Source organism: Heliconius melpomene, chromosome 1 (assembly GCF_056956725.1).
Source record: "Heliconius melpomene rosina isolate 202511_hmr_F chromosome 1, ASM5695672v1, whole genome shotgun sequence".
Classification (NCBI taxonomy): Eukaryota; Metazoa; Arthropoda; class Insecta; order Lepidoptera; family Nymphalidae; genus Heliconius; species Heliconius melpomene.
In genome coordinates this window covers 1,438,255-1,465,719 of record NC_140389.1, presented here as the reverse complement: position 1 = coordinate 1,465,719, position 27,465 = coordinate 1,438,255, and the positions used below count along the sequence as shown (strand labels likewise).

Here is a 27,465-nt window from a genome sequence, read left to right as displayed (position 1 = left end):
TAATTTGGACATACTTATTTGTAAAGCAATACAGTTGTCCAACGGCTTGCACTTCGATTTACATATTTATTACATAGTAGCACTGAAACACTAATAAAACAACATACGAAACTAATGAAACTGTCATTTCTTTAAAACGAAACCATAAAAAATGCTCTACGTGTATCTACAAATGTATAAACATAATATACAGAATCCGTACAAATATGTTTTATAAACACTACATGACTTACAAAATATAAAGTTTTCATGAAAATTATTCAAAATGAAGAATGCAAAACAAGTGAATCGTCTCGTCCTTTTATCCAATCAAATGCCTCTGGCGTACAGACAAATTGTTTGAATCTCTTAACAAGGATCCTTCCGAGAAGCGAAGCGAAGATTTGTTATATGAAAGTGTATTATTGTTGCTATGCAACTGGGTACACGGTATGTTAGACTATTTTTTACCTGCGTCTTCGCCCGCGTGGTCGAATAGAAATGACTGAGAGTCGTCTATGAAACAACATCAGAACAATTAACGTGGTGTTATAGATCCTATAGCTTTCTTCAATAAATAAAAAAAACTTTTTATTTTGTAGCCTTAGTTCCTGAGATTAGTGTGTTTAAGCTAATAAATTCTTCAGTTTTGTTCAGTTAGATGTTAAGTACAGATGTTTTGATGTCTCAGAAGGAAAGTCTTAAACGATTCGAGTAGAAAATATTGTCAATTTGGAGAATATATACTGGTGTGTATTGCATGCATTGCGGTTGGTACTTAAGTCCATGTAACTCTAGTTCATTAATTTAGTTTACGTTTGATAGTCTATTCAACATTAAAATTTTAGATTATTGCATTTATAATTACACTATGAAACATGCAACATCCTTTTATATGAGTTCAAATGGATACTTAACTTATTACCTACACATGTATAAGAAACCAAGTAGTAACTTAAAAGCTTTTCTATATTAATCATATCAAATAAATTCAACACAAAACCCTTATTACATTATCGTTAAATAAAATAATATTATATTATATTATATTATAGGCCCAGTAATAAGCCCTTCAAATATTTTCATTACCACCCGCAACTCCTCGCTAAGGTCAAGGACGTTCAGACCTAGCTTGGGTTAACAATCTGTATGAGACGGGTTCAAACATTTAGAGGACTATTGCACAATGGGGCATAGCTTGTGGTCTTATGATAAGAAATTCTTATCTAAAGTATTTAAATTTAAATTTGTTTAAATAACAAAATGTATTATATAATATGTAATAAATAGTCTTAAGGCTTCGAGGTTTCTTAACATAGGGTTCCCAGGTTCGCTCGGTGTGCGGGATTTAACGTGAACAAACAAATTTAAATTTTAACCAATATAATACATATTGCTTAAAATATTAGCTAGTCCTATATTATTGATAAAGTAAAAATATCTTTCTCGATTGCTCGATCCAATTCGTCTTCCGATTGCCTATTTTTTTCTGTAAATATATGATTTGTTTAAAATGTTCTTAAATATGAAAGGTAATAAAGAATTAAAATGAAAAAAAAAATGATCGTGGTAGGTACATGGCAGTTGACGAGGTGTACGGCTACCCCTATAAGGATGTAGCGTGTAATTAAGAAAAAATAATAATAAAAACTTCGCCATATAAAAAGTATAAGATATTTATTTAAACTCTACATTATATAAGTAAAAAAATATTTGCACAAGAAAATACCATTTACGTAACATTATTAATTTTACAATAAAATTAGCCACGTGAAATTGGTAGAACCGAATAAAGCGAAGAAATCCTTTCAGGTGTCATCACACTCTCGCTTTCGGGTCGAGACGAAAGGGCAACGCTTTGAGACTTAGTTCAATACACTAAAGAACATCTAGGCTTTCTTAACATTTTTGGTACTCGCCTATTGATAGTTATATTTAATCGTGTTTAGCGGTTTTCCAGTAAATCAGAAAAAAAATACTTAAAAAAAATAATTTTATTTCTTTCTTCTTAGGACTGTATAAGTCCTAATTGTGGGGCTCATCGACTTGTTATTTTAAGGCTTTTCGTCTCTCACTCTTGTAATTAGAGAAATAACTGATAATTAATCAGTAATTCTGGATTACACGCAATACGTATCCAAATATTTACTTTCACATTCTACTCGTATTAAAATGTTATTGACAACAATGCTAGGTTTTCTATGTATTTTTAAAATAATATATCACTATAGTATGAATCTTGTAATGTATTTTTAATTTCAACGATGACGGTACTTCGATCTTGATGTATGTATGTAATCGCGTGGAGGGCAACGATTTGACAGTCGTAGTTCAATGTATCGCGTTTTTTAAGGTATCGTATGTAAGTTATAAGTATTTTTTTAATAGTCATATAAATATTATTAATTGATGATTTAGTATTAAACTTATGTAGTCATTAGGTTTTATAATTTAAGATTTTTTTTTTTTTAAGTTTATAAACAAGTCTATATATTTTTTTATGATTTGGTACTTGATAATACAGGGTGGAATTGACGGCACCACTTTAAATGAAACCACAGTTTTAACTACTCTATAAAAGCCTAATATAATTCAGAAAAAAAATAATTCCCAAAAATGAAAAAGTTATTTTTTCAAACAAAATAAATAATAAAATAATCGTTTTAAAAAAAAACGCCATTTGTAAAGTATAACATAGGCACACACACACTCACACACTTACCTGTCAAAGCGGCAACGTCGCACACGCTTCATTCAAGAAATCGAGTCGCAGCAACTAGCGTAGGTATGTAGGCAACGGCGGCGAGCTGATGTTAAATTAACGCAACACTTAGGAATACACTTTACACACACTTTTATTGAATTATTTCTATTAGGTTTTTAATTTTACTTTTGTTGCACTACAAACACATTTTTTATGTTCCCGTTTTAAACTAACACTCATTTTTAACATGTTTACAAAATTATTACAATAATAGCATTTTTTTTCACTTTTTTTAACAATAAATATTACATTTTCTGTCCACATTACATTCAGCTCGATAATGACCCATATTATTACACTTGAAACATTTAATATTTCTTTTAATTGTAGCATTTCTTTTTACAATAAATGCAGATGATGATGACACAATTTCCCCCCGTAGTAGTATTATGGTTTGGAACTTCCAAGCATTCCAATTTTTTACTCCTTCCAGTTTTATTACTGTGCTGTTTCCTTTTCATTGTGATTGTTTATTTTGCTTGTTTTTCTTTTTTATTCCTTCCCGGCAACTTAACCTCCAAATTTCAATACCAACGCCGAAGCGTCGCGTGAAGTAACGCTGTTTTAATCTCGCCAGTATTTCTAATTTTCTACGATTGATGCAATTTTCTTTATTATTGTTACGACGTGGTCTGGGCCCATAATCCGTTGTATTTATATGGTTTAGTAAATAGCATTCAGCTATAGTCCGACCCAACTACTATTGCGCAGAATGTACGCGCCGCACCGATTCTATGGGAATCCCCGGTAATCGGTGCGGCGTGAGCGGGGTGTCTTTGTACAGATAACAAAATTCATTTTTAATATTGATTGATTGTGCAATATAACACTATAATTCATAATAAATGTAGATTATACTTTTTACGCATGATTTGATATTAAAATAATTAATAAAATTATCAATACTATTTACAAATAATTACTAAATATTAATTTATTTCGTATTGAGTTTTCGCAGGTCCTCGTGTAACATTATAAAACTCGTTTAATATTTAATTTTTATATGATTTTCTATCAAAATAATCATACAAATATAAATAATAATGAAAATCTTAATAAAAAAATTAATAGTATATTCGATAAGTAATTTAGTTAATGGCAACTATTACAATGTTTTTAATTATCTGTGTGAGAACAGAACTTAGCCGCGGAACGGCTAAGTTCTGTTGTATTTACATTATTTTGTTCGATTTTATACGTTGAATAATTATTAAGTGTTTTAAATTATTTGGATGTTGTTTAATATTAATTTTATCATTAATCGGATTTCTAAAATCGTGATGAATGTTTCGTGATCGTGATGATGTGATTACTGAGTATTTTTCTCAAATGTGAAACTATTGTGTCAGTATTTGAGTGTACTATCAAAACATACATTTTTTTAAGACATTTCAAACAAATGTTGAGTTTTTAATATTACTTATGATGTAAATATTAGTGATAGTAAAAGGAGAATGCGACAACGACGATGTAACACTAATGTTAAATGTAAGTACCTATCTATCGTAGTTCAATATCATTTTGTGTGTTAAAAATTTTGAATATAACTTTGTGGGTGGTTCAATAACCATGCAGTATTTCTAAATAATTTCATAATAAAGGTGATATAATAAATTGACTTAAAGTAGGATTTTGTTAAACAATTTTAATAAGAGGTTTGAACGTTATTTAGATTTATAATAAATAGGTAATTGCGTGAAAAAGAACGCGAGATATCGTTCTTTCTCGTTCGGTTTGGTTTTGACGAATGAAAAGTAGAAGTTTGGCAACGCTTAGTAGTATTTTTGTAGTAGTATGTGTATGTGTGCGTCACACGAAATACAGGTATGGAGAAAAATCGTGAAATGAAAAAAAAATCCTACGTCCAAACTGTTGAGGCATCTTGATTAATTTCTTTAGCTTCGGGTTTGAAATTTTTTACCCTATATGCAGTTTCAATTAAAGAAGCGCAGCCTCTTCCACCCTGTATAGGCCTATAGGGAGAACAATATGAGAACGAGTGTATTCATTTATTACGGTGTATTTGTTGCAAGCATTTAAAATTTACTTATTTATAATAACAAATGCGTGTATATAATTGCGGTAGTGTATAAATGGAAACGGATTGAACACTAGGTTCCCAGGTACCCTCTACCTACACTGGTATGTGTGTTCTAATTATTTTTATATCAAATAATCATCAATGCATTAAAAATATAATAATTACTTCCTGTTATGTCCCTCCTGCACAATCATTAAGGGACCTTACAGAAATATTCAATAGCAATATCCTTTCTAGCATAACAGTTATAAGTTGAATATACATATTATAGCTATACTATAAGATAACGTGGAATTCCATTCCAATACATTCGGCTAGGTCGTATCAATGTTTGACCTTTTAAATAAGTCGTTAACCTCAACTTTTGTCAGCTTTCATTGATGTCCCTGACTGTGCTGTGAGTCGGAGATTATAAATAAAAGCTCACTCATCAACTTGGCTTTATAGTAGTTTGAAGTTTTGTCCTTTCCTAGTTTTATCGTCGTTTGTGTGTTTATAATTCGACAGGCGATTTGTCATTGATTAAATTATATGGATATTTTAAGGTTTTTTTAACTTTTTGTTATATACTTTGTAAATGACTTGTTATTTTGTTAGATGTTTTATATGTTCGAAATTTTATTACTCTATTGTTTGTTTTTGGTTAATTTCAGAAAAATGCGATAAGATATATTTACAATTCTTAAACGAAGCCTTAGATTATTATATTGTGAATCTTTTGTAAGTTATATCTTAAGATTTTTCCAAGCACACTTTAATTGGTTTGGGTGAAATTTATGGTGTTTTGAAAGTATTTGTCAAACTAAGCTTTCACCTAATGGAGAAGTTCGGGCAGTGTAGACGGTGGCAAAGTTTGTTTGACTAATTTTATTATATTTCTCAATCGTCGTGGCAATTCAAACTGTGTATTATTTTTAATACATATAATACATACATCGCTAGTAACAGGCGATGCGCGACGTTAAGAACTAAAGTGGGAAACGGAAGTGTGTCTTAACACTCTTAGGTTCCCAGGTCCCCTCCGCCTACATTTCTACATAACGTAATGTATTTATAACTTAATGTTAGAAAAAGCTTAGTTACAGTACTAGCTATAAAATAAAACAATTAAGTTAGTTGAAATTTGTTTATATCGTTAAAGAAATTATAATTATTTAAAGTTCATAATACCAAGGAGAGGAAATTATGTTATATTTATAAACCACTCTTTGATGTGGAAATCTGCTAAAGTAGCCTTGAGAAATGCATTGTTACAGCGGACGCTGCAGTCGTATTTACATTAAGGTAATAATTTTTTGTATAATTTGTCATTATGGTTAAATTTTATAATAATTAAAAAGTTTTTTATTTTGTATTAAAATTAATTGAGTCAACAATTTATACGTTATTATTATATATTTATATCGGACGTGTAGATCACGTTGTATATGTTTTTCTTTATATTTACTTTGTTTATATTGAAACTAGAACCTGCAACTTTCTTCACAATACATAATGTAATGTTTCATATTAACATCAAATACATACGCCCTTTATTGACATATTGATAATTACACGTGCCGAATTATATAAATCAGTGTCAATTTTATAAACCTATTTTTTTTTGCGAAGGAAATATTCTATTAAATTCGATTAAATGCTACTTTTTGGTCTTAATTAAGTGTAGTAAGGAGAACTTTTCATTTTTTAATAAAAAATTCTACACGTTTGTTAAAAAACTAAAGTTAAAATTGTACTACAATATAAAAAAATATAAAAAGAATATTCTAAGGATGACAAATTGTATATTATTGGATATTTTAGAGTATTCGTTTGTTTTTTATAATTTTTAGTTTAATCTATGTCGGATTATTGGAGATGGGGGTCAGGTGGTCCAGTTATATATAAGAGGACATTACGTCTATAAATTATATATGTTTGAACTCACATCCTTCCAGTGTTTAAACTATTCCACAATAGCGTCATTTATGATAATTTTAAAATTGTATACTGTATTCATATATAGCAAGTATGTTTCTTCAATTGATTTCCTCAACTCATTGTTAGGCCGAGTCGACGACCCGCGAATATCTATTAGCATTTTATCATTTAAATACCACTCGTACGATTTGGCTGCGTTTTATACTGAAGTAAGGATATGTTTATAATGATATATAAATTTATTCGACGTAGAGATCCACCACTCAAAACGCAATGTATGTTTTTGCGGAAAGCAGCGAACGCAATGTTTTTACATTAAGTTCTTTCTCCGTATCTTGCTATATGGGGGAGATAGAGAGATGGTGGGTCGATGAAACTACAAGTAGGTACGCCCAAATTCTGAGACAAAGTATGGCTTATAATTCATACGTACTTTTATCATTTTGTAAAATATTTTTTCCCTTAATATCAACATCAATTGAGTTCCTATCAAGGAATAGAAGTTGTATGGACAAAATATAGGGTAAACTGTTCTTTCTAGCGTAGCGTAGTATGCAATGATGCAGGATGACACTCTTTGTGAATATTAAAATACTGCATAGCGCCTTCTCAGCTGCATCCTAAGTATCTCATCTCTTTCGTTTATCTGATATGTTTATGTACAGTCTGAATTTTTCCAGTATATATATATATTATTTTATATATAATACACATGTTATTTCCTTAAGTATTTAAGGTTTAGGGATTAATATTTGGTTGATAAATAAGTTAAAAATAAATTTACTATATTGTAAATTGAAAAATATAAATTACATTCATTATTTCGATTTTCGAAAAAAAAACTAAAGTGAAACTGAAATATCAGTAGTAAGGAGAAGAAAATGTATGAAAATTGTAATGTATTCAACATATACTCGTTGTAATAAAATGACTTTCTTTTAACTACCCAGCGTAATAAACAACCAAACAAATTATCCGTAACAAACTGTATAAACGCTACATATCTCTGAGAGATCGTAAACAAGTAAACAACATTGCTACTTGGGCCAATGTTGGTACCAATGTTGATGTTTGTTGTATAGAGTACTTACTCTATATAATACTGATTCTTAACCCTAAAATATTTGACACGTACCACATTTCAAATATTTTTGATAGCTTAGTTCGCTACCATGAACCACACAGGGTTAAAACCTAGCAAGCTGGTTTTTTTTTTGGTAAAATGTATACGGCGACGGCTATATAGAAATAAAATCATACCCGGTATATGATTCATTTTGTAACACGCGATTTTTTCTATTTCACAATATTATGCAGTGTAATTTATATTTGAATGCTACTGTTGTTTAAGATATCTTTAGTTTCTTATTTGCAATATATATATCTTTTTTAAGCATTTCATCAGATATGTATATTTGATCAATGATTGGCCAAACGCAAAGGTGACTAGAGTTGAAAAATATTTTCCAAGAGTAGAGTTTACTGAACTCCGCACAATCAACAAAAGTAAAGCGCAATAATTACAATTTACGCCTGAACTTGTTATTGCAAATACGTTTTAGTGTACTGAAGTATAATATGTGAATACACTGTATAATTATAGTACATGTACACTTTAGTTTATCTTTCTTAACAGGTTAAGCAGAGGGAACCTGGGAAAATAGTGTTAAGACATTCCGTTCCTCATTTAGACACTTTCTTTTCTCCATTTTACGCCTAAGTCTTCGGTGTGTTGAGGAGTGGCACTTGACATCACACTTTGTTTTGTTACCCGCGCAAGAAAATGAAAACAATTAATTCCTCCGAATGGGAATCGAACTCACAACAGTCTCGTTTACAATGACACGCTTCTACTCTAACGCCACGATGGCCTCAATTCAGTGTTTTTCCTTTCAAATAATTTTCAAGATTTTCTTAACAACCGTAAATGATGGATATGCGCAATTCCCGAAACACGAGTTATTCAAAGCACACAGCGACCTTCAGACATACGTCTTTCTCTGAACTTGTAATAAGGATAATAACAAGCTGACAACATGACGAGACGACGCGACGTACTGGAGTCGGGACGTTTGAAATCTTATCGCTCTCGAGTCTCTTAAGTGATGGATCTTGAGATGCCGTTTTCATTCATACATATAATTTATTAATTATATAATCTATGAATTAAAACTAATATTAAGATCATCATCTACATCTTAAGATCGCTTTCAAGATCGATCTTACAGTTGGGGGCGGTTTATAAATACGAGCCTTACTTTTAGGTTATGCTAAATGTATACTGTGCCGCCTACATAGTCTAGTTATACCTATAGCTCTACGTGAATACAAATTAATCTGTAATTAATTTGTCAACAGATTCCATTTCTGCCGAGTAATATGTACTGTATATATGTATTGTATTATAATTATATGGCTTTATACATTTGTGTACCTTTACGCCTTTAAGAGGAATTATGAATTAGGTTAACTTTTTAGAACTGAGGATAATGAGCTCAACGTAATTAATAAAAAAAATGTACTATAGAATATAGACAGAAAAGTTATCCGTACGCAGTAGTACAGCTTCTTACCTCCACTCTACACTTAATGTCTCGAAAACCGACCGGAAAGTGAGTAACGGAGTGTCCTAATATTAAAAAAGAGAAAGAGACAATATATTACAATATTATAAGTAAATTTTCACTTTAAAAAACATTGAGAACATAATGTTTTGTATACAAATAACCGTCCCCCGCATCTTCACGGGATTCTTAAGACGTAAAAAGAAAATCCGTTCTTTCCGAATTACGCTCTACGCTCCTTTACCAACATGTTAAAATTTTAATTTTTATGCAACCAGTCGCTAGGTAAAGGTAGTTTTGTATATTATAAATTTGATGAGATTTTTTAGTAAACACTGTGATAGAGTAAATAAAAAAATATTACAAAATTTCATAAACAAAATCATTAAATCATGATTATCATTGTTTATGTTTGTAAAGTCTTAAGTTGCTACTAAATTATGCATTTTATATTCAATTGCAATAAATTGTTATTTATGTATAAAATTTCCTGCACTTTTATACACAAAAATAATGTAATTTACCTTAAAATAACTTTGCAGTAATCATAAGACCTTCTGTTAAGGTCGACTCGTAAACACTGTGTTTTTGGCAGCGGTATTTTGCATTTATTTCGTGAAGTTCGACGACCAGCCTAGGATATACGCTATTTATCTTTAATGCATATACCAGAGAAATAATCAAAAATGTTGTAATTATAAGATTTTTTTCTTGTTTCACGCATGTAGTAGGGAACCTAGTTATAGAAGTCACTTTCTTTTTTTTTTAACTTACAGTCTAATTTTTGAAACATTGTCGCTACCCAACAGCGGAGCTCAACGTTGCCTTTTGTTTTGTTACTAGAGCGAACAAATAAAAATAATTCATTCCCCCCGAATGGGAATCGACTCTACAGGTATCGCGTTTACAATCTGTCACTATGCCGCTGCGTGATGGCGTCTTTACTTTACATATTATTTATTTAATCTTTCTCTCTTTCTCTTTAAATAAATTCTACGAAATGGATAGAAAATTATAAAGAACTTTGAGCTGTTTAATAGTAATTGCTGATTCATTTGTCAAATATAAAGTACTTATAAATGTTTTTAAGATTCGTAGTAATTATGAATTACAAAGGGCGTATGTTTGTTAGGCATGATTCCAAGTACGCAACAAAAACGTTTCACGAATATAATTTTTATTCATTTAAATAGTAAGTTAATATAATAACTAAATAAATATTTTTTTATTAAACTTTATTATACATTTTATTTAATTATCTACTAGCCGATGTGAAATGCAAAATCTCATCTTTCCTCGTTCCCGTTAGAATTTCAGGAAAACCTCTCGTAGGTTCTCTACACTTCCCAACATGTTAACTTGCTACAAGTGCTCTTGCTAAATGTCAACTTTCCTAGTCCAGTTACATCGTCTGTGTTGTTTATATCGGTCACTCAGCATCTAAAGTTTTATATATTATATAGATTTTAAAACATCCCTGCTGTCAAAACAAAGTAAAAGTCTTGCCCATTTAGACCAAGATTACTTCCTGACCGCTCTCTCGTAAAAATAAGAACAAAATTTCATAGACCTTATTTCATGAATAATGGCCCTATTATTCCTATTATATCTTCAAATAAATTCCAAAAAACACAAAGTCTATTCAAGATGGTGACAGTGCAACCGAGTTGAGAAAACAATCAATAGACCTGACCTCCTCACCGGTCCGGACCGGCCTGGACCGGACGTGTCCGGTTACTCGTATAGCAGATGTTCTATAAATTCATGATATACGCCAATAATTACTACTAGGATTAGTCGCCTTGAAATTGACCGTTTTCTCTGAAATGTGTATTTTTTATAATTTTTCAGGATCGCTAAAAAAATTAGTAAAATGTTCGAAAATTTAAGGATTTATTATTTCTCTTACGTAATACGTGTATAAGACAGTAGTAAATAATGCAATGTTGCAATGCATAATGCAATGTAATACTAGGACCTTTTTACCCTTTTAAATGCAGGATAATAGTTATTCTTATTAGTGTTAGTATGATTATTTTAGTAATGTCTCTCCAGTTACTTGCATCTTGCATAGCAGATGTTTCGTGGATCCATGATGTACCTATCGGATTAGTGATTTTTAACACACCTTTGGCGTAATTTGTTTGTATTTTCTTACATAATAAATGTTTTTTAACATGTTTTGTAAGAGCTTAATTGATTAATAGAATCAATGAAATTAAATTTTAAACTTCTTTTTTAATGTATCAACCACTAGTTAGTGAGATTAGCGCGTTCAACCATACAAAACTATAAAACCATATACATAAAAACCACCATATAAACATAAAAAAATAACAGCCAATATTAAGCGTAAAACAGTGAAAATACTGTGTTTTAACTGTAGGTTCTTTACCCTACTCTTTTAAATGCGGGAGATTATTTATCTACGTTTATTATCGATATACTTATCAGGGTGTCGTGGTCCGTTGTTTTGTCACCTGCCGTACATATATTATTTTAACATTTACAAGCCTATAAAGGTATCCATAGAATAAAAGTAAAAATGTAAAATTTTCACCCAATTTATATCCACACCTTATATTAAGAACTATTTAAGAATAGTGTAGAATTAATCTTCTTATCAAATTTTTACTACATAATAAATAGTAGGTAGAATTAAAAAATTCCGTTTTTTTTTAAATTAATACAAGGATCTGGTCAAAATGGCCTGGTCTTTTGTTAATTTAAATACAAGGTCTACCAACTGTAGGTACTCCCGAAACGCAATGTATCAAACGGCGTCCTACTATTCTATTCATTCAACTATTTGTTAGTGAAACACAATGACTTCTTCAAATCTATCATTGTTAGTTGTTAGAGCAGTACCTGCTTAGTTTGTTGCTAAGTTGGCAACAATGTTGCTATATAATTTGAAGTAAAGTTTTTGCAAATGAGTATATGTTATTTGGTGGGTTAATAAATTAGATTTTAGCCAATATGAGGAAATTGAAAAAAATAAAATGTCGCGAGTCGACATCGAACCTACAGGCATTGTCATCTATCAGCAGACATACACTCTTGTCCTATTGAGTATTACCTACTTACAAAATTATCTTTTGGTCATTTATCTTTGTTATTAATATAAATAACTGTATTAATACAAACATAAAAACATTGCTTATATATTTTTTTGTTATGTTCTTATTAATACTATAAAAGATGATCATTAATTCACAGTGTGTGGCTTGACACAGATGTTCATTGTTGACTACAAATAACATGACCTTATTTAAGATTTCATTTTATTCTTTATGGAAAAACTATTTACGCTGTATCCCATTGATAGCCTAGTGTTAATACACTCGGCTCCGAGAAATGGAAATATACATTTAAATAAATATTTCATGTCCTCAAGGGGGATCGAACCCACAACCAGTCGCGTTTACAGTCACCCTTTGTGCCTCTGTGCCTACTAAGTAACATCGAAACGATTGACGTGACGTAATTTAAGCTATAGCCTTTCTTGATAAATGGACTATAAAACATAAAAAGATTACCTCAATTTGGACCAGAAGTTCCTGTGGTTAGTGTGTTCAACCAAACGAACTCTTCAGCTTTATAATATTAGCATAAAGTTTATACGTATTTTTTTTTGTTACAGCGTACGGCAAAGTGTTCCTAGTTAGAAAAAGATGTGGCGTAGACGAAGGCAAGCTATACGCAATGAAAGTGCTCAAAAAGGCATCAATAGTTCAGAAGTTGAAAACTGCTGAGCACACGCGGACAGAGCGACAGGTGAGTATTGTATCTAGATGTTTCTAGGTCTTTTTTTTATTTGTTTCTTATAATTTTTTTAATGCTAAAACAAGATTTTTAGTAATGAAGTTTTATTGGTAATATGTACATACTTAGTAATGAGCGATATATGTCTTTGGTACTTACTTTATGACATTTTTTTTCGGTTAACATAATTAAATGTAAATTTGTAAGCGAAAGATAACAAACAATATTTAATTAACCTAAAAAATTGTTTCGTTTAACTGTTTATACTTAGTTATTTGTATAATAACAATAATTTATATGACACAGTTTTTATGAAAAACAAATATCTAATCGGTCCTGCCTGGGAATCGAACCGACAATGTCCGGAATGTCGGTCAGAAAACATGTATCATATGGAATGTGAAGAATAGAATGATTCAACACTAGGTTCCCTCTGCCTACCTTGCTAAGTGCTTCATAAAGCGTGAAGTTACGATTCCAAATAAATTTGAGACATGCCCAGTTTTTTTTAGGTTCACGCTGTATCCCGCACATAGCAGGATAGGCAGATGGTAGCTCAGTATTAAACTTGGGCTACCCACTTTCCGCCTATTTCAGGACGCACTGCGTGTAGTGTGGCGGAACTCAACGCCGTAGTTTCTTAAGTAAAAAAATAACATTTAAGCAGGAAATATACTTTAATATTAAAAAAAATCTTGTTTTCATAGGTTTTAGAAGCAGTTAGGGTGTGTCCCTTCCTCGTTACGCTACATTACGCCTTTCAGACGGATGCCAAATTACATCTTATACTCGGTAAGTTTCCTTTTTTTCTTATTTAGTTCATTACGTCTATCTTGTTACTCGATTTGTTTGTTCAACTATAACTATTTTTTTTCTTCTATTAATTATTTCGACGAAATTGGCTTCAATCTTTTAGATTTTGTAAATATTGACATATTAAATAAGAGGTGTTGAGCGACTTTTAGAGCAAAATTTCCTAAAAAAAAAATAACAAAAAAGAGTTATTTGCTATGAGTTAGAGTTAGGAGTTAGACATTTGAATTTGAATTTATGCTAACCATAGTTGGCAATCTCTCGTCGACCATGACTTCCTCTTCGCTTATATAGGAAGGGAATCCCTCACTTCCTGTAAAAGCTTAAAAAAAAATTTATGCAAATGATGACATATTTGCATCTTGTAAAAGGTCTTTACGCTTATATTGACATAATTAGCTTCGTTTTCGACAAATATGTGCAATTCCGTTTTATGTTGCTCTAAAGCAGCTATATGCTTCAAGGGTTTAACTTATTGCTTTAGATTCTGTATTCTAGAAACCAAATTTTGTTACAAATATATTGTAATGTTAACCTATGGAATTTTATCATGTGAACTTGCAAGGGATGCAGCAGCCTTTGCAAAGTTGTACCATGAGTCGAATGAAAATAAAGAAAACTATATATTGCCATAGCAAGTCAATTTCATTTGAATGAATAAGACTTTATAAATGAGTGTTTAAGGCTCGAACTTCGCGTCTAATTACAAATCTATCAGGACATAAATGAGCCCTTCTTATCTCTCATCGTCAATTAAACGGTTAAAGATCGATAATACAAGTAAGTACCTATGCAAGATGTGATAACGACATTAGACCGATTGCAACACTAGTTGTGTCACGCGGCACGCCACTCGATGCAACTTTGCACTTTGATATTCTCTTCCTTTTGATAATATTTGACGGATATTAATGATTTTAGTTGTTCATTTGGATGTAATATCGGGGTGTAATGATTTATAATCATTGCATATACTAATTGAGGTCGTTATGGCGCAGTGGCACAAGTATGTGACTGTAAACGCGGCGCTTGTGGGTTCGATGCCCACTCGGTGGAATGAGTTATTATTTATTAATATAGTGTTTTTTCTTCGCTCTGATGACAAGGAAAAGCGCGGCGTTCAGTTTTCCCGCAATGCATCGAAATTTCGGCGGAATGTGAGAAATGGAGTGTCTTAACACTAGATTTCCTCTGCCTACGCCTATATACAGCTTGAAACAGTATACTATAGACTAAAATGATGGTAGTATTGGTGCAAAGTTATTGGTTCCGTTATACGTAAGTAGGTAAATTAGTTTCGCCTTCGTTTCCTACTGCCGGAGGTAACAAAACAAACTAAGGATAAGGAAATTAAAGCAAAATCTTTAGAAAAATCGTTTTGAAGCGAACAATTAGTAGCAAACAATATGTTTATTGTTAAACAACAAGAACGGAACACCGGAGTGGTGAAACGCTCGTTTTCCACCAAAACGTAGAATTTGCGATTGGCCAACGGAGTGCGGACCGGTGCCGGTGGCATAACTCGGCACACTTCGCCCGGCCTTGGCACGGTGCTACACCAACACCTACATGTACGAATCTAAGCGAATTGTTATGAGTTATCGTCGTTGGGGTGTGTTGTTATATTTATTTGTAAGGATTAGTGGTGTTGATTGATGTTTTGGTGATTTTTTTAGGAGCAGAAAATGGAAGTGTTTGTGGGACCACTGTATTGTCGATCTGTCCGTCCGTCTGTCACCGGTATTTAATAGATTTTTTTGGTTTGTTCTGTCTGTCTCAGTAGGCATAGATAGATGACGTAGTGATAATTCCTTGAGTTCTCCATTTCCGCTTGTTAAGATACATCGAGTTTTGTTTGATGGAAAGCTTTGTTAACTATACTTACAGTAGGTATATAAATTTGACTTTTTTCTTTTCATTTACGTTATGCACAGCTTTAAAAGTAAAATTACTGTAAGTAATTAATCTTAACTTAGTTTTTTTTCTCTATCTGAAAAAAATATTGTGAATCTATTTTGATCTTTCAAAAAATATTATTATTTTTTGATAATTATAGATTTAATACAAAATGTTAAAAACTAATTTCGTCACCTTCAAATTAATTTTATTTATATTGCAATAAATCCTATTATAACAAAATACTTAAGATCTTTGTATAAATCGTCTAGCTACAGCTTTTAGGTCAATTCTAGGTGAGACTACGAGTAACAGACGAAATTGTAATTGCAATAATTAAGGTGACCTCCTGCCGCTGACTCATTTTGTGGATATAACTTTTGTGACCTACCATACTGTTATATTAAAAGTATTGTATATCATATTTACTATGATATAGTATATTATATACTTCTGCAGATATTTTTATGTTAGTTGGTCTGTCGGTCTGTGAAAGATCTCAATTCCTATATCGCTGAAGTTATTTGAAAATTTGTCATTTCGAAATTATTCTAAACATAATTATGTTTTTTAGAAGTGGGAGTTATTTAGAATTTTCTTAATTAACCTTTGAATAGATTAGGTTCCAGAATGAGGAGCTAGTTTTTAAAAGGATCTTAATAAAAGTTTCTTTTACTGTATTTTTTTGTAATGTTTGATTATATATAAAAAAAAAAAGAATGAAAATCCTTTAATTAAGAGAGATAGTAACATAAAAGTTATTTATGAAAGTGTTAAAATATACTAAATGACTATAACATTTAATGAATGAGTGACTTGGCCTTTACTTACAATTTAACATATGAGAGCTATGGTTGTTGCAAAACGTGAGAATTTATGCGAAAGCCTAACTAACCAGCGTAGCATAGCTGTACACATGATGTTACGTAAAATATCGAAGTGATGTGATAGATATGATGTACAGAACATTACGTCGCACTCAGAGACGTAAATTAGTTTTTAACTAATATTAAATAGTTATTGTATCTTAAACCTCCATTTTGCATTGATTCTAGTACTTTTTAAATTAATTACTTTAATTTACAAGTATAATAGACATAATGACATTGCATTTTAATGTTACTGTATTAATTCGAAATTTATCCTATAACAATACTTACAAAAGACATCTTCGACATTTTGGCATTTTAATTGCGTTCTCTTTGTGAAATTATCCGAGAAGATTAATTAACACTACATGAACGGCGTAGGGCAAAAGAGGTCTTATCACATAAATATTTTATCACAGTTTTATTCCTTTCAATTCTCTCGTGTGTTTAAATTTACTTACTTTGACATATTTCGTATATATTTGCATAGTTTTTCTAAATGCATAAATACAGTGTTTTGCAGTAGACAATAAAAACTGCCTAAAAAGTGATGTAAATACCTAAAAATGTCCTAGATTATACTGTTTTGTTGACCCAGTGTTCTTAGAAACTAATTTATCATTGTAGCACTAGATACAAGGATATTTAAAGTAATCATTTTTACGATTTTTTTCCAAAATTTACAGTTATTATTAGTAGATTATTTTATTTGGCCCGTTATTGTGTATTCAATAAAATATCATACAAAGATTTTGATTCAAGTTGTAATGAGTTACTAACAACAGTTATATATAAAAGACTTATAAATATTTAACTAAAAATATATATTTAGTCCACTTTGCCATCACAGCATCATTTATTATCTTATATGAGAAACAGCTTGTTAATATTCGCATTAAATCACGTTACGTACGTTTCATTTATCTTTCTATTGTCTTTTCTTGTCTTCTTAAGGCCTTGATTTTTAAACGTTGCTTAACTTTTTAAATGTGGATATAATTATTGCATTCAAATTAATGATTTATTTGCTTAATTAATGATAATTGAGTGCTTAAATCGATTCGTTATTATAAAATACTTGGTTTTACCTACGAACAAAAGAATACGAGTTATAGAATACAGGATGCGTAGTGTAGACTAGAAATTGTTTTGATCATAATGCAAGTTATTCAATAAGAATTCAAAAAAATATTTTGATTCTCGACTTGGCACCTAGAACTATGTTCTGTATGAGTTAAAATAATATAAATTGAATAAATATTTAATATAATTAACATGGTACATTTGAAACATTTTAGCTATTAATTTGGAGAAGACTGAGAATGTAATGAAGAATCATTGTCATACCTTCCTTTCTTGTTTACACGGTCCGAGTGCTCGTATACTTAATATGAATGACATTGTATCTATTGGCAATATTAATTAACCAACGACTTCCATTACAGCTTGGCTATAAACTTTGAAAACAAGATTGTACACCCGTCGCCACTTCTCTTTTTCCTCCTGTTGCAAACCTATTGTTAGATCTTGCACGTGCAAACTGTGAGAACTATGAAACAAGTTGTAGACGATTAGCGGGGATTGTCGTGGTAATTATTATTTGCAGTAGTGTTTGCAAGTGTTAAACTTACAATGATGATAGAAGGAAATTTTATTACGCTACGCGAGACCATTAATGAACCATATGTAATACTTTCATGGACTTTATAGGAGAAGAAGCAGTAGTGTTCTTTTCTCGTCGCTAGTAAAGTTGTTTGCGTGGACTTAAAGATGTATAATGGACATTTGCGTATTTGAAAAATGCTCTCTTAATATTCACTTCGACTATGTAACCTACTACAATGCCAAATTCAGCTTTTTTAGTCCAGTAGTGGTGTTTGTGGATTGTTTGTCAGTCACTCAATAACGGCAGAGTTTTATATAAAATGATAGATAATTCGTTTCAGAATCATGTGTAACACATATGGAGATTTTGTAAAAGAATTTTGAAATAATACAAGAATAAGAAGTCTCATTGTAATTATAGTATGTATTTTTTATTTAATAGTAATTCCACTTCGCTTATAATATAGACCACACGCAATCTACATGAGTAGCGGTTGGCCAACGACAGAGTAATATCATAATGGTGCGGATATATTAGCCGTATTGTTACCTCTTATTGCTTTTACATCAAACGATACTACTTTATATGCATTTAATAGCTTTTCTCATTTATTATATACTTAATATTAAATGTTATTTGTATAGAGACTCTTGTTAATAATATAAATGGGTTAACATTGCAAGATTATTTTGATTATTACTGTATTGCATATATATTTTATAATAAAGTTAGTGACAAATATATATATATATATAAATTAGTATTAGAGCGGTAAATTGATGATGATGATGTCTTACTGTCTTCCTTCACGAGGGTCATAGGGCTCGTAGGAGGACTCTCACTGCTCCCAAATCTTGCGATCCCAGACAAGTTGAAGCTGTCTGTTTTTAATCGATCGTCTCCATTCCATATTACATGTGAGGGTGGCCAAGTTCTTGTCTATTGCCTGCTAAACAAAACTTTTTGGTTTGTTGGTGGAAATGTCAGTGCCAGATCTTCGCAATACACCTATTTTTTCAAAAACAAGTTTTTTGTCTGTTTGTTCCCACAATCTTGATAGATTAGGATCCATTTATTCTACTAACACTTTGTTTGATATTAGTAGCAAAAAATATTTCTTTTTTTAATATATTTTATATAAGCAGGTATGTAAAGATTTTGAAATCAAATACATACATTATATGGAAAAGAGCCTATGTGGAAATGTAGTGATTCTAAATCCTATTAGGAAATAAAACTATCCATCTTTTGTTTGTGTAGTATGAGTTCGTTGTTACAAGTCTCATACATAAAATGCTATATAATAGTGTATTATACATTTACATTTTCATACATTTGAATTAGATATTGTCACGGAATTTAACTAGATAAGTCTTTCTATAATACTCCTTAAAGTAATCTTCTTATCATAAAATGTCACGATATGCAAATAATGGTCAAGGCAAAATATAAATATGGCGCAGTGGCTTAGTATTTCACTGTCAACACGGTGGTTGTAGGTTCGGTAGATTTCCAAATGTTTGATTAGATTTTATATACATGTATATATTTACAATAAAAAATGTAAAATTAACTTGCCTTAAAAACGAAAAGTTTCATAGTTAACTTTGCTATATTTTACTAACTACTGTTTGGCAATATAATATTTGGCAATTCGTCAAAAACCTTTAAGCAGTCATAAAGCATCTAATTTATTATATATTTAACACATCATATTCATTTTAACATCAAGTGTTTTAATTATACAAGAAATGGAATATAATACTTCAGCTTTACACTGTATCCCGCACCCAGTAGGTTAGGCAAAAGGAACCTAGTGTTAAGATACTCCGTTTTCCAAAAATAATAGTTAGGATGATGAAAAAGCTTTGTTTAGATCCCTATCCAATGAATATAGTATAAATAATGTATACGTAGGTCAGGGACGAGCCTCACCCCACCGTCTGCGTCTCAGAAATATGGAGCTTTGAATACCATTTATATTGTAATTTCGAGACTTGCCATAAAAGATTTCGTTGCTATGCGCAATTTGACGTGCCAACTTGACTATGTTTTGTATTGATTGAATTATTGTATGTAGAAATGAATTATGAGACCTAGTTGATGATGATTGCTAGCGTTTGATAACTAGTGCTAGTAGTGTTTACTATAGTACTTAGTGTTTACTATAGTGTGGTTACTATAGTAAAGAATGTTTCTTTGGAACTAAGTAGGCGTTCAAATCCATTTAAGTCTCTGTTTATCCATTTACGTTTTGTTCTTTATACATGAACTTAAGTCGATATAAGTTAAATGATAATATTTTTTCTTTTTCATCTTTATAATCTGTCTTTGTTCCTTTAAATTATCTTAATTATCATCATCATTATTTTGATTTTACTTTATAATGTATTTGAAATTTCTAATATATTTATGTAAATTACTTTGAAGAGGTAACTAGAATAAATAATTTTCTTTTGTTTTAGATGAAAGATAACAGTGACGTAATAGCAACAAAATAGTTTTCAAAAATCAAATTTAAGTAAATATAGTTACTTCGATAATTCTGAAATTTATTTTTTCAATGAAAACGTAGCTCCTTGAGCTTAGCCTTTTTTCAAAGAAAGTTAAGGCATTTAGCGCTTGTAAGATTTTCTTCACTTTGTATGAACGTAGAAGTCTAGTAAGAAAATTATAGTGGAAGGCGGGTTGTTTATAAAATTCATACCTCGTTTTTGACTTTTCCACTACTCCGCCGCTATATCTGGGTCAAATATTCGCTTAGCATCTTGCGGCTAATTCATGATTTGATTAAAATCTCAATTATGTATGGAGCTAGTGCTGCCTCAACGAAACAAGCCTTGTAGTTAGTTCAATAGTAGACAGGTGGGGTGGTTTCGTTTGTGTTATATTAAATATTTACGTTTAATTCTATTAATTTTTTGGAGATTTCTACGTATTTTAGAGATAGTAAGAGTGAGGTCAAGAATCCCATCTCAGGTAATGCGCGACGTTATGTTTTGTCACTCAACACGCAAGCGGAAAATGGGGAATAGAGTGTCTTAACACTAAGTTCTCTCTGCCTGCCCTGTTATGTGCGGGATAGTGTGAAGCTAAAAAAAAAGAATCCCATAAAATATTTTTTTCAATTCCCATGAAATAATTTGTTAAGTAAGCCTTTAAAAAATAAATATTCCGTTTCACAAACTCGAGGCGATTAAAAAGTTTTAATCATTATGATCGCTTCGTACATTCATTCTGTACACGGTTTTAACTAATTAAATATTATTGCGTTTTGTATGCTGAGCTCGTTAATTACTTAGTTAGTGTAGGTCATCCGCAGAATAAATTAAATTATTGACATTGTATGAAATTGATGAAGTAAGAAAGTATTGCTGATAATTTTTAAACGGATGAACATATTTTCTAGAGTCTCTAAACAACAGCTGTCCCGATTAAGTCACCTTTCAAACAAAAGAAACTAAATCAAAATCGGTTTATTCATATTCCTAGGATACGTTTAACTTATAACATGAATGATATTAAATTATATTGTTATTAGAATTTACGAATTATAATAAATAAGTGAAAATAACATAAAAAAATGAAAAGATTAGACTTCACTCTCATTTATCTAGGTAATTTTGAACTATTGTATATGTTATATCTTATGTTCTTCCCATACGACGCGCGACGGACGGCTTTGTACTCGTATAACAGGTATCTTTGTAATACAGTATTGAGGCTCCCTCGTAGTGGAAAAGTTTCGAGTGTACTCAACGGCTTCCCTTGCATAAGTCCTTTTAAATCGATCAAGTGCAGTATGGTTGGAAAGAAAATGAATTATTAGCTTTCATTAGCTGAAATTATCAAATTTTATTAAATATTTTTTTGTTTATTTTAAATTTCGGCGATTTAAGTGACTTGTTAGGTCTAATCTTCTATATTTAAAGCTTTTTTAATCACACTTATGTCAGTATATTATCATCTTTAAAATACTGACTAAATATGCAAACGAAAAATAAAATACAAACTTTATAAATAAAATTATACAACTAATATTATTTTGCCATCGCTACATTAATATTTCCATCCCTTTCTACCATTTGCGTGAGTGAACAATTAAAAACAAATCATTTAAAAGTCTTAGTATGAATTCGTGCTTAGGGAACTGCATTTAACAAAAGGGGGGTCTAGAAACCCTTTTACTGTAATTATCAGATCCTAAGTCTAGATTTCGAATAGCTTTTCATTGATTTTTTGGCTGACTTTTGAACTTGCTTAGGGAATTGTTTACTTCTATACTTAATTTTATAAAGCTGAAGAGTTTGTTTGTTTGAACGCTATAATCTATGGTACTCGAGTTTATAGTTACCACGAGCTTTTAGTTACTTTCCCCTTTTTCATATGGACCTAGTAAAAGTAAAACAAATGATATGAATGTATTATTATTGCTAATACGCTATCGGTTAGATAGGGGCTAAGCATCGAGGTCAATGGCGCGTTGTTGGAGAAACCTACATATGTTCAGAAAATGAGACCCTAAATTGTGATGGTTTTATGTTGAAATCTCACTTGGAGGCAGGTCTTGTTAATTCATTCCTCCGAATGGGAATCGAACCCCCATAACCGTTATATATATTGTTGGGCCGTTGCTCCACGAGGGCTTAACTGTTATTAATAGCAAATTAAAATAATAACATTTGTCATCAGATTACGTCGCCGGCGGGGAGCTGTTCACCCATCTCTACCAGCGGGAGCACTTCAACGAAAACGAAGTCAGGATATACATTGCGGAAATTATACTGGCGTTGGAGCAGTTACATAAGGTAATAGTGACGTGGTTTAGCCTACTCTGTGTACGTGTTTAACTTGCTGGGAATGTTCTTAAGTATGTAAGTATTAAGTTTCAGAGGAAACATAATGTTAAAAACACACCTTTATTTACTTTTCATCCAATTTTAAAAATGTCGTGTGTTGAGTAACAGAACTTAATGCTGCGCTTAGTCTACCAGGGAGGGGCAGTGTAAGTAATTTAAATATAACGTTTCACCCGTGTGAGAGTTGAATCCACTACCATCGTGCTTGCAGTCTGTGATGTGCGGGCCTTAAACGTTTCTCTTTTTTTAGCTTCCCGCTGTATCTCGTATATATAATAGTACAAACCATGTGATAGTAGTGAGCTGATTTGTTATCTTTAAAAATACTCGGTAAAGAGGGCTCGGATAACGGCGAAGTAAACAACAACAAATGTTTTATTTACATTGAATAAATAAAATAAAATTACCAATAAGTAATACACGAAATTATAACATATGAATATAAAATGGTTGACAAATTATAATTTAGATAAAATAAGGAAAAAAATATATATTTTTCCTTATATTCATGATTAAGAACAGCTTATTTATCAATATTACATCTGACAACCATCGTCATGTTGTCGCGGCGTATTATTAGATTTTAATCTAAACACAGTTGTCAGTTCGATTCCCACTTGGGAGAATTACTTATTTTCATTTCCTTGCTCTAACCATAAGACATAACGAGACGGTGACTTCCGCTGTGTAATATACAATGTCTCAGAAATTAGGCAGCGCGTCAGAAACTGCGTGTTTCAATCTAGGTTCCCGCTGCCTACCCTACTACTTGCGGGCTGCAACGTGAAGCTACAAAAATCTTTTGTTTATATACGAGTGCACCTTATATGGCATGTAACAATAATTATTATTATTTCATTCAACAGCTCGGCATAATCTATCGCGACATCAAATTAGAAAACATACTGCTGGATGCGGAAGGTCACATAGTCTTGACGGACTTTGGACTGTCTAAGGAATTCTGCGGCGGAGAAAGCAGAGCTTACAGCTTTTGTGGCACCATCGAGTATATGGCGCCCGAGGTCGTCAGGAGTGGCAGCCAGGGACATGATATTGTGAGTAGTTTTAATTGATCTATTAAATTTACTAATGAATCTAGACAAGTACTAAATCTGAGAAAATGCTAATTCGTATATTTTTTTGTATATTTATTTAATTTTATCTGAAAAATATTAACATAACGAACTAAAAAGTTAGCGTGTGTATATGACACACATAAAATTACAACATACATTTTTCGAAAGAAAAAATATATTTTCATGGTGTAATTTGAAAAATTAAATATTGTGTTTTTAAGCCTTAACTATTCCAAGCTTCTATATCTTCATGCAAAACCACATAACTTCCTGTCAAAAATTAAATTTCGGGATTTCCCCAGTATACAGTTCTGCGGTTAAGTCCCAGTTATATGGTCATAACAATAGTTCGGTGTCAAACAATGATAATAACAGATATCGTGTTGCCATACTATAATATACGTGTTGTATAATAAAAAAATGTTAAATTATATGAGATAAAAATATTGCTAGATACTTATTTAATAGTTTTTTTTTACTTCTATGAAAAAATCCATAAACTTTGTAATATTACGAAATGGAAAGATTTGTCACTAGGTTTTGTCTCCAACCCAAAAAATAAATAAGCGAAAGAATCCAATACATTTATATACGTATATAAAACAGTTTAACCTGAATAACATATTTAGCCTCCCAAATCCATATTTAATATGTGCCAAATACTATAATATTTGCACGAATAAAATAAACTCATTGATTATAATTAATTTAGACCGGTTATCGTAAAAATATTAGCTTGCCCCATTTACAAACACGTATTAGATAGTCTATAGAACTGTTTTGATAAGATGGTGACCTAGAATAGTTGTTATATTTCGAAAATTTACTAAATTACATTTAGACATATAAAAATTAAGAATAAAGTCAATTTCAAGAGCGAGAATGACTTTGTTTATTGCTTTTTAACACTTCATTTGGTAATATGATGAAATTTAAAACTGTGCGGATTTTAATGTTTTTATTTATTTATGTTGTATGTTCTTGTATGAGATACTTTTTTTTATCTTATCTAAAATATCTTACAGATGATGTTGTGATATTTTTATTTAATTTAATTTTTGGAAATCGAACTCACAACCTGTCGCTTTTGTGTCCTTGTTATCCAATTCATTTTTTTTTTTTAATAAATTATTTGCATACTTACAATAGTGTTGTGTAAGACGAATGTGTTATTATGTTTTCGGTTTTAACAGCTTAGGGAACTATTCTGTCTATTTAAATAGTGAGAAATGTCAGTGAAAGGATTTTAGAAACTATGTTGTGAATGGAATCTTTTTTATTTATAGTGTTTTCGTAAATTTCGTTTTAGTTGAGCAATGTGATCTAGTTTTCTTTTATCTGTTTGAATAGATAAATAAATTTAATCTTTATCTTTGTTTTGAACTTTTATTTCATATAAAGAATATTTTTGTATGCTCGAACTTTTGATCACTGAATGACTGACTAGGCTTTTTTAATAGGGAATTGACATTCGGTTATAAAATAACCTATTTTCTTTTATTTGCTTATGATTTTTTTTATATATTACTTATAAACATAACATATTTTTACACAATCTGGTAAACAGTAAAGTTTCGCTCAGCTGTTGTAGTGTAGAGACTGTAGGCAGTGAACGAGACGAGAGAAAGTTGTACACTTGCCACTCGATTGCACACCTAATATTATTATATTTATATTGTAAATATAAAAGTAAATACTTGCGAAATAAATTGTTTTAATGTAATGTTCGCGTTAAAATAAAACAATATGGGCACGATTTCAGCACGAATAATATAAATGAAATAATTGTAATTTTTGTTGCCTGTCTTGTAAGAGGAAATTACTTAATTGGATTTTATTTTTTGGAACATTAATTTAAATGTTCTTTCGCATTCGTGTGAAAGACTTTTTAGCTTCTGGTTAAAACTTAAGACATTTCATTCCCAACGCACCGCCCAAAGTCTTAAACATTGCGGAACTTAGCACCGCTTTTGATATTGTTACTACAATATAAATAAACAATTGATAATTTAAGCTACATCGTGTTTTGTTCTCTAGAATTATAAAAGAATTACGTCTTTATCATGGTTGTCAAGAGAGAGAAAAAATTATGTGAATAACCTCACGTACATAAATTTCCATGAAAATAAGTAGGACATTTAAATATACCTGCCCGCGTTGACACGAACCAGTTTAAAGTAATTAATAACGATAATGGGTATATAATATAAAATGGCGATATCGACTTGCTGTTCACTTTGAATACTTTTAAATTTTTTGGCTAAAATACTTTATTTGTATTGAAATTCCTTGTAAAATTTTAATGTTTTACGATTATGACTCGCTTGCAAATAAGTACGTTACTATAACAGTTGCTTAAATATTTTGCATTTGCTTAAACGGTCGACTTAGAAGGATATGTAGACGTGACTTAAGTAACACTTCGTTCTCAACATGCCACTGCTTTTTCCGTCGAAATCTGGAGGCACTGCGTGTTGAGTGGCGGAAATCTATTCCACGCTGATTCTCACCACCAGAGTTCGCTCTGGTGTTGAGAATCAGCGTTGAAAGTTGATATATGAAATATTTCATTTCCTCGAGTGGTAATTAAACCCACAACCTGTCGCGTTTACAGTCACACTTCGGTCCCCTGCGCCACGACTGGCCACAAATATTTATTTCATTAAATCAAAATATACTTACTAAACTATAATTATAGTGCCTTATTTCCTTATCCGATATAAACAATACTATTATTTTTTTTGCACCAGCATACCAATTAAATTATCCTAGTTTTTGTCAATAACGTGACAATAACAAGTATTTACATAACATGAAAAATAATTAATAACATATTTATAATTAACTAACAACTTAACTATTAGGCACTAATGGGAACAGAATGTCTTACTTACACTAGGTTCCTAGGTTCCCTCTGCCTACCTTGATTTGTGCGGGATACAGTGTACAACTGTGAGCGACGGAAGTTAACGCCATTGTAGGTACTTTATATTTATTTATTTATTTATACATGTTAAGTTCCTCACTCTACATAGAGACGTTTCGATAATAATTAATAGATTAGCATTACACTATATCAATGTAAAGATCTCCACCGATACGTATTATTAGTATTTACAAAGCATCTACATGACAAATGCAAGCGGAATGTCATATAAACAACGTCGATGACCGTCTGCCTTCTATAACCTGTAAACTTTGAAATTTATATTTATATACTTTATGTGTATAGCAATAAGGATGAAATTGCTTTGAAATACCCAAAAGTTTGATACAAAATGAAATTTCAATTTAAAACAATAATATAAAGTTG

General features: G+C 31.0%; 1 protein-coding gene across 2 annotated transcripts in view; it reads left to right on the top strand.

Annotated features, from left to right (window-relative positions):
- Positions 1-27,465, top strand: part of LOC146540890 (ribosomal protein S6 kinase alpha-5-like) — a 99,955-nt gene that overhangs the window by 32,033 nt on the left and 40,457 nt on the right. For both annotated transcript variants that reach the window (XM_085207299.1, XM_085207310.1), the window contains exons 3-6: positions 12,912-13,045; positions 13,741-13,825; positions 22,910-23,025; positions 23,943-24,131. In XM_085207299.1, coding sequence (XP_085063425.1) covers positions 12,912-13,045; positions 13,741-13,825; positions 22,910-23,025; positions 23,943-24,131 — 524 coding nt within the window. The remainder of the gene's footprint in view (positions 1-12,911; positions 13,046-13,740; positions 13,826-22,909; positions 23,026-23,942; positions 24,132-27,465) is intronic.